Source organism: Rhinopithecus bieti, unplaced genomic scaffold (assembly GCF_001698545.2).
Source record: "Rhinopithecus bieti isolate Rb0 unplaced genomic scaffold, ASM169854v2 scaffold_30846, whole genome shotgun sequence".
NCBI classification, from domain to species: domain Eukaryota; kingdom Metazoa; phylum Chordata; class Mammalia; order Primates; family Cercopithecidae; genus Rhinopithecus; species Rhinopithecus bieti.
The window spans coordinates 2,246,157-2,255,298 of record NW_016814438.1 but is presented as its reverse complement, the minus strand read 5'-3'; the positions used below and the strand labels follow the sequence as shown (position 1 = coordinate 2,255,298).

Sequence of the window (9,142 nt, the reverse complement as noted above, 5' to 3'; positions counted from 1 at the left end):
AAAAAAAAAAAAAAAAAAAAAAAAAAATTCTTGTTCAATCTTTGTTGTACTTACAGACTTCCTTGCATTTGGCCTAAAATAATCAGATTAGTGCAGCTTTGAAAATGTAAGATATAGCCTTTTCCCCCTTACTTTCACACACTGTCTCATACTCCTTCAAATAAAAGGAATACAAATAAATTGTTATATATGCTGGCTGAATAGCTAACAAAATATTTGTATTTTGATTAAGATTCAAACATTCTAAGGAACCTCTCCCATCTCCAAGAAAGCCATTCTGGTTTCTTCACCATCTTTGAGACTAAAGGCCTTGAAATATTTTCTGGGTATCCTGCAAGATTTTTCAACATATACAGCCTAGCTTTCCCAGGTATTAAGGCAACAGTCTAGTTCTGATGCAGAGATAAATTTTAATCCAGAGAACTCATGAGTGACACATGGTCCCAGAAATGGGACAGATATGGTTTTCTAATAGGACCTGTACCAACAAACAGGATGAAAAGTCTGTCTCACACCTGCTGACATTTCTTCACTTTTCAGACAGCACCAGTTGCCCTTGAAGCAGAAAACAGAGGTGAAATGAAACTAGCTCTCCAGTATGTCCCAGAGCCAGTCCCTGGTATGTAATGATTTTCCATTCAGATTTATTTCCTTTCCCTATCATTCTCTTCTCCCAGTATTTATTATGCATTTTCAAAGGTGAGGCCCTAAACAGACTTATCAAGTTAGTAACATATAGACCAATGAGTCTATTCACAGTTGTAAATAAGAAAGTTCTTTTTTTGTTATTGTGGCAAAAACCATAAAATCTACCATCTTCACCATTTTTAAGTGTACAGCTCAGTAATTCTAAGTATATTCACACTGTTGGGAAACAGATCTCCAGAACCTTTTCATCTTGCAAATCTGAAACTCTGTATCTGTTAACCAACAATTTCCTTTTCCCCTACTGCCAGCTTTGGTAATCGTCATTCTACTTTCTGTTTCTATGAGAAAATTCTCATTTTTTTTTTTTTTTTTAGTTTAGTTTATAGTCCTTAGGTTTCACCTCACTCTCCAAAAAGTTTGTATCTGCACAATATGAATGAATGACCTGTATTCAGAATTTGTGTATTCCTGTGTTCAGAATTTGGACCTATTGATAGTGCTATAAGAATAAAACTTGAGTGTTCTTTTTCACAGGTGGGAATTAGGAGGACTCCAGAGAACTTAAAGCTCATTGGCCCTCCACTCTCAGGGTCTTATTAGGAGATACAGCTTTTCCCTCAAGATTATCAGTTGCCTCCTTGTCAGGTCTTCAGCCCAGTTAAGGAGCAAGAGACTAGCAGGAAATGAATGCCAGCCAGCTCCTTGATCCATTTCCCAAGCGAGTTCCCCAAGTTAATCTTTTTAAGAATCTGTATGAACATTATGGCTGAAATCAGGGGTTGTAAACTCAAATGCTTTCAGTAACCAGGCAGTGAAGCTAGTGAGATGGAAGAAATAATTGATGGTGAGGATAGTGACTGAACTAAAGAAAAGCATTCTAATGTAGTTTATACCGCCCACACAAAAAGAAAGAATTAGAGGGCAAGCAAAGCATATTTTCAGGCCAGATTGCTGTCAGACTACCACCTTGTAACTTCTGGATTTTCCTAAAACGTAGATTCTTTTGCATATAATTTGTATTCTAATATTTAAAGTCAACATTCATAGAAACCCCATTTTCCTTTTACCTTCTATCACTTGGTAGTAGAGGGCAGGGGTATTGTGTGTTGTGATGGGTGCCACCATGTCTAAATTTTTGCCCATGTAGTTTTTATTCCTTGAAATGGCTTCCTCTTCTCCTCAACCTACCAGAATCTTAGACGAAGCCCCATTTCCTCCATAAAGCTTTTCCTAACTATATTAGATCTCACTGATCATATCATCTTCTAGAACATTGCAGTAATAACTTGGAGTTTCACTGTATATTGCATTTTTATCATTTTATTTGAATTATTCTCTCCAGCATAACTATAAAAATTTCCCAAGGGCATAGATTATTTCATGTATTCTCTGTATATCTAATGATGTTCCTAGCATAGCATAGAGATGAGCGTATGATAGATGCTCACTAAATACTGTTTGGTTGACTGATTGAGCTAACCCAGTCAGAAAAATCTGGTGGCATTCCTCTGTTCATATGAACCCAGTCTAGACAACAATTTAAGACTAAGCCAAGTTCTTAGTAACTATCTGCCCATAATATTAACTATTACATATGTACATACAATATCCCTATAAAATGTGTAACCACTCTTGACTGGGTGTGGTGGCTCACCCCTGTAATCCCAATACTTTAGGAGGCTGAGGCAGGTGGATCCCTTGAGCTTAGGAGTTCAAGACAAGCCTGGGCAACATGACGAAACTCTGTCTCCACAAAAATTTAAAAATTAGCCAAGTGTGGTGGCACATGCCTGTAGTCGCAGCTACTCCGGGAGGGCTGAGGTAGGAGGATCACTTGAGCCCAGGAGGTTGAGGCTGCAGTGAGCCATGATTGCACCACTGAACTCCAAGCTGGGTGACAGAGTAAGACCATGTCTCAAAAAAAAAAAAAAAAAAAAAGGTATAACTACTCTTAAAAATGACTACCTTAGCCAATACCTGTTTTGGGTACTTTACACTCAAATATGTTTTAAATGGCTTTCACTAGCACCAGTTGATATTGGTATTAATATTTGGAAGGTATATGCATTTCATTGAGATGTTTTGAATATAACTGTAAATGAATGATTCACATTCCTGATGTCTGATTTTGTTGAACCAAGAAAACCTCAAATGAATGATATATGAATGATGTAATACTCTGTACTTACAGTCAATATGAATTATTTTTATAGAGCTGAGTTCAGTAAAACCAGATTATGAAAGACTTAGTTAAGACTGTATAGATTTAATCAGTTCAGATGATATCATCAAGTACTAGCTAGTATCTCCATGCCAGAACATTTTTAGGCTGACAGCTTTGGATGCAGTATTGCCAAGAGAGAACTGGCAGTGAAAATTTTCTCTTTTTCTATTATAGGTAAAAAGCTTCCTACAACTGGAGAAGTGCACATCTGGGTGAAGGAATGCCTTGATCTACCACTGCTAAGGGGAAGTCATCTAAATTCTTTTGTTAAATGGTAATAGTATCGATAACTCTGTCTGTATCAGTTCTATAGCCTGGCCTTTGCTGGTTAGTTTCAGTTCTCTATATCTGTAATGCTGACTCATTATTCATAATTTAAATGAATTTACTTGGGATAATGGAAACATGAATTGGAGGAATCTATATCATGAACTCTTAAGGCTTCATTTAGCTTTAAAATCATAAAGTAAGAGGTCAAATGAAACTAGAGACCTCACACTCAGTATGTAATGTCTTCTAGGGAAAACATCTGTTGGTGAGGGCAATAATCAGTTCCAAAGTTTATTAAATTTCTAATGGTAAGAGATCACACCCCTTGACTCCTTTATGGAGAGGGAGAATTCCTTCTCTCCTTTGTCCCACCTGTTTTGTGGCCTATTTGAAAAGGGTCATTGTATGAGACTGCACATATATGGAAAATGATTTGTTAATCAACCCTTACTAAGAGCTTGAGACAGTCTGGGTTTTTAAATGGCAAACTCTTCTCTGTTATACATATAAAGTGGCTGGCATCTATTAAATAATAACTAAACAGATATTAGTGTACTCTCCTAGTTTCTCTGACTAATTTTATTTATATGTAGTCTACCAGAAGACCAACTGTAGCTTTTTAAATATATGTGACATATATCTGGTAGGGTGAGTTGTCTCACACCTCTAATTCCAGCACTTTGGGAGGCCAAGATGGATGGATCACTTGAGCCCAGGAGTTCGAGACCAGCCTGGTCAACATAGCAAAACCCCTTCTCTATTAAATAAATAAATACATATGTGACATATATCCAAGTAGCATAGATGATATTATTTATGATTTTTCCCTACACGTACTCTTTATAGATGTCAGCTGGTGAGATTTTTTTGGCTCAAGTCAGCCTCATTCTGAGACCAAGTCAGTCAGTCACATTCTGAGACCATTCACAGACCTTCTTGCCTTGTATTGCCACTTGTATTGTCTTATATTGCCACTTATAAGAGGCATGGTAGGTTAAAGTTCATTTAATTGTTATCATAAATGAAATGTAAGTGATTGTAAAAAAACAATTATGTGATTTATTTCTGAAGTCAAATCTAGCAATTTGGAGTCTTCTTTTTCTATTCTGTATAACACAAATGTCTTAGGCTATCACAGCTAATCAGGATAGCCTGTGCTTCCAAATTTTAAAAGAATCCTCAAGTGATTACTAGCATATTAAGCACTTACTAAATGCAGGCATGGAGCTAAGTGTTTTGCATATGTTATTTAATTCTAATTTTGACCTTATGAAATCAGCATCACCATTCCCATTTTATGGATGAAGAAGCAAGTGTCTGTGAGGTTGAGTAACTTTCCCTAAAATGCATACCCAGGAGGTAGCAGAGTCAGGATTCAAACCAAGTGTAGCTGACTCTAGGTCCAGAGTCTTTTCAGCATGATATGTCCCTACCCCAAACCCCACTGTCTGCCAAACCACCACCACCACCACCACTATCTCTTCACATCTTTTCCTCCATTGTCAATCTTTAGTAGCTGTGTTGTTATGTATTGAAAGCATGAATGTTCACTATCTTACTAAAATGCTCCCACAATCATGCCTCTTTTTGTAGTACCATCCTTCCAGATACAAGTAGGAAAAGTCGCCAGAAGACAAGAGCTGTAGGGAAAACCACCAACCCTATTTTCAACCACACTATGGTGTATGATGGGTTCAGGCCTGAAGATCTGATGGAAGCCTGTGTAGAGCTTACTGTCTGGGACCATTACAAATTAACCAACCAATTTTTGGGAGGTCTTCGGATTGGCTTTGGAACAGGTACTGTTTGCTACATTTTTAATTCTCCATGAGCCAAATTTTTCCAGAGATACTGGAGGTTTGTTTGTTGCTTTGCTTCTTCCCAGTGAAAACTGAGATATCCTGAAAACAGATATCTGTTAAGTATAGTGAAATAAATGAGTAAAGAAATGTCAGATTGTGTGCCAAGGGCTCCAGATACGAGGATTAACAGGGTGAAGTGTCTGTCCATATAGAGCTTAAGTTATTGTGGCAGTGGCAGGGACAGAAAAGCCTTCATCACTAGTCTGCCCTGTAAAAATATTTATAGTCCTAAATGTATGCTTTGAGTAATAACAATAACATTTATGGAGCACCAGCCACTGTATTAAATGCTTTATTTACATTATTTCATTGAATCCTCACAAGTCTATGAGGTAGTTACTAATGTTACCCCCAAAGGAACTGATAGTTCAAGAAAGTAAGTAACACAGCTACAAAGTGGCAGAGCCAAGATTCAAAAATGAGTCTGTTAGACACTAAAGCCTCAGTCACACTAACCTAGAGCTCATCCAGTGTCATCTCCAACCCAGTACAGGAGTCCTCCTAACTCCCTTATTCCCTGATGAATTTTCGTCTGGCCTTTACATTAACTTGAAGAAAAATCATTGCTCTGGGAATTATGGCAATGATCACAAAAATGGAGTCACTCAGACAGTTGAACAGTTCTTCCTTATATTGAGTTTCACATCTGCCCTCCCAGTGAAGAAAGCTCTTCTTAGCTTCCATTGGTGGTTATAATTAGGGAATGACTTTCCCTCTTTTCCCCACCCCCAATGAGCTGTTTCTTTATAAATACAAAGCTTCCTTTTTTCAGGTAAAAGTTATGGGACTGAAGTGGACTGGATGGACTCTACTTCAGAGGAAGTTGCTCTCTGGGAGAAGATGGTAAACTCCCCCAATACTTGGATTGAAGCAACACTGCCTCTCCGAATGCTTTTGATTGCCAAGATTTCCAAATGAGCCCAAATTCCACTGGCTCCTCCACTGAAACTACTAAACCCGTGGAATCTGATCTTGAAAATCTGAGTAGGTGGACAGATATCCTCACTTTCTATCTATTGCAACTAAGGAATACTACACAGCATATAAAAGTCAATCTGCATGTGCTTCTTGGATTACAAGGCCCAAGGGATTTGAATAATAACAAAATGTGTAATTTGTGACTCTAACATTAAAGAAGATATCTGAACAAGCTAGGAAAATTGAACGTCTGCTGCTGCTTCAAAGAAAAAGTTGCCCCAGAGCATTAAACATGGGGTATTGCTAATAAGCAAAATGTTCTTGTTTGCCATCATGTGTTTCACACCACAATTCTGTGCCACAGTTAAGAGGGTCTGGTACCCTTGCGGGACCTTTGTAGGTTGTGGGAAAAAGTTAGCAGAAAGATACTCAAAGTGGGGCGGGGAATGGAGACAGAACATCAGTGATGATAAAAAAAAAAAAAGGTGGATCTTAAGAAACTATTTACTCTGCAATCTCTAATAAAATGTGGAATTCCATGTTAGGACAATGAGACTGAATTTACGGGTGTTTTCTGCCTTGAGAACACAGGCAGTTAAAACAAGCCTCAAATGTATTTTAGTGCCACCCACTGGCCATAGGTAAAATTCAGTTGTTGGCTTGTTTTGACTTAATTCTAAGATAGGTCTCAAGCCTGTATTTTTATGAGTTTATTTTTTTAAAACCCTGCATATATATGATTGTTTTTCTTATAACTTTATTATATGAAAGCAGCATAAGAGTAGTCACAAACATGTTTTACAACAAAGTTTTAATTGGAATGTAAGTTGTTCAGTTATACTGTACTTCTTATGTATGTTAAATTTTCATAAAGTATTTTGTAAAAACCCTTAGAATAAATTATCATTTGATTTAAATTGTATTAGAAAATTAGCCTGACTTCTCATTTTAAATAAAATATTTTAGGAATTCTAAACATCTAAATTTCCTAACAAGGCTAATGAACTTCTTCTGGGCTAATATTTCTAGTCTTCACTGCAATTCTGGGAATCATCTCCCCTAAGTGGGCAACTTTGGCTATGTTATTAAGAGTAGGATTTTTATTTTTATTTATTTTGTTTTAAAGGACATAGCAGATCTCAAGGATTTTTTTTTTAAGTAGTTAAAATGCTTTGGGGATGATTTTAGTATATGAAGCACATTACTCTTCCTTAGGACCCAATCAGCTTAATTTTCTCAAAACAAGCACTGATTTAATGTAGGTTCAAGAAAGCCTGAGTGACAGGTGAACTTGGGATCTTACAACAAGCATCTCATAAATGTCATTGAAAACGACTAGAATACTTGCCTCTTTTCCCAAACAGATACTAGAATCTTCTACCCACTTGCCAATAAGAGCAACTAACCTAGGTTAATGCCCTTTCCATTGTCTCCTCAGGTCTTTTTTTTTTTTTGAGATGGAGTCTCGCTCAGTCACCCAGGCCGGAATGCAATGGCGTGATCTCGGCTCACTGCAACCTCCGCTTTCTGGGTTCAAGCAATTCTCCTGCCTCAGCCTCCTGAGTAGCTGGGATTATAGGTGCCCACCACCACGCCTGGCCAATTTTTGTATTTTTAGTAGAGATGGTGTTTTACCACGTTGGCCAGGCTGGTCTCGAGAATTCCTGTCCTTGTGAATTGCCCACCTCGGTCTCCCAACCCAGGTTTTTTATTAGAGTGCTTAGTCCAGCTCTGTTTCCCATTCCTGCTGTGAACTTAAGGAAGGGCAAAATGAGCTAATTAGAGTTACACTTCTAGAGCACAGTGGCAGAAGCACAAACCCTGTTCTGGCTTCTGCCACATCATAGTACATGTGACTTTCTCAGCCTTTCTTTCAGTTACCTGTAAAACCAGCATCTGGCCAGCTCTGGAGCACTAATGAGATTGGCTCCATTATCTCTCCATCTAGGACCAGGACTGCCTGCCTTGTCCTATCCCCCGATCCCTCATCTTCAAAACACCAAAGTGGACAATAGAACCCCCCACCTTCCTTGCATCTATCCGCAGCACTTCTGACTGACTCAAGAAGTCCAAGGAGATGTTTCACATGAAAAAGAAAGTGTAAATCATAAAGTGAATCTCTCCTGGTTCAAAAGGGAGGCCAAGTGTGAGCTTCATGCTTTATGAAATGTAAGCATGGCTGGGTGTGGTGGCTCACGCTTGTGAATCCAACATTTTGGGAGGCTGAGGCAAGAGCATTGATTGAGGAGTTCAAGACCAACCTGGGCAGCATAGCAAGATGCCATCTCTAGAAAAACTAAAAAAATTAGCCGGGCTTAGCGGTGTGTGCCTATAGTCCTGGCTACTTGGGAGGCTGAGGTGGGAGAATCGCGTGAGCCTAGGAGTTTGAGGCTGCAGTGAGCTTTGATTGTGCCACTGCACTCCAGCCTGGGAGACACAGAGATATCCTGTCTCTTTTAAAAAAATGTAGGCAACTTGAATTCTTTAGTGAACTCGGGTTGACATGCTTTTGAGCCAGTATAACTTTTAGGCAAAGACCCTGCTAAAACTTCAAAGTACATTTTTTTAAGCTGGAGGCATTTTCTTGAACTACATATTTTAGGGCTTTTTGTTTTGTTTTGTTTTGTTTTTTTTCAGAAGCCCAACTGCGAATAAGCCAGAAAGGAGGATTTATTGGAAATGTACTAGGTTAGGTCACAGAATAAAGAAGTACTGCAGGAACCTAGGTTATTTTGGGAACCTGCAGGCTGGAACCAGAAACTCAGATGGGATCTCTGTCCTTCAGGGAGTGAGAAATAGCACCTCAGCCAGGTTCAGCATCACAACCTCTCAGCTAAAGCACTTCTTTTTCCTAGGTTCAGCTTGAGAGACCTATGGTGGAAACTGGCCAGATCTGTGTCATATGCCCACCTATTGGACCATTCACTGTGGATGGTATAATATGATTCACCTAGCCTGGGTAATGTGCCCACGCTGTGGCCAAAGGAAAATGGTTCGTTATTAGAAGAATGGGATGTTATATAGACACTGGCGAAATCAAGAGCTAGGCATACATGCAATTTGTTTCTACCTCAAGTGAAAATATTTCAAAATACCATTATTTTTAAAATGAAGTAAAATTTCTAAGGGTCACTGCTGACTCTTTTCAGAGAGGCCTAAATTCTTCCACTTACCATGACTGCTGTAGCTTCTAAGTAGGTGGTGAGGATCCTGGGAACTC

The 9,142-nt window shown here is 38.6% G+C and overlaps 1 protein-coding gene across 25 annotated transcripts in view; it reads left to right on the top strand.

The window, feature by feature from the left end:
* Nucleotides 1-6,906, top strand: part of SYTL2 (synaptotagmin like 2) — a 121,119-nt gene extending 114,213 nt beyond the window's left edge. For 17 of the 25 annotated variants that reach the window (XM_017850907.1, XM_017850902.1, XM_017850906.1 and 14 more), the window contains 4 exons: nucleotides 541-619; nucleotides 3,047-3,146; nucleotides 4,736-4,941; nucleotides 5,777-6,906. In XM_017850907.1, the coding sequence (XP_017706396.1) occupies nucleotides 541-619; nucleotides 3,047-3,146; nucleotides 4,736-4,941; nucleotides 5,777-5,922 (531 nt within the window). In that variant the 3' untranslated portion in view covers nucleotides 5,923-6,906. The remainder of the gene's footprint in view (nucleotides 1-540; nucleotides 620-3,046; nucleotides 3,147-4,735; nucleotides 4,942-5,776) is intronic. The other 8 variants (XM_017850890.1, XM_017850892.1, XM_017850909.1 and 5 more) reach the window with 1 other exon arrangement.
* The last annotated feature ends 2,236 nt before the right edge of the window (nucleotides 6,907-9,142 follow it).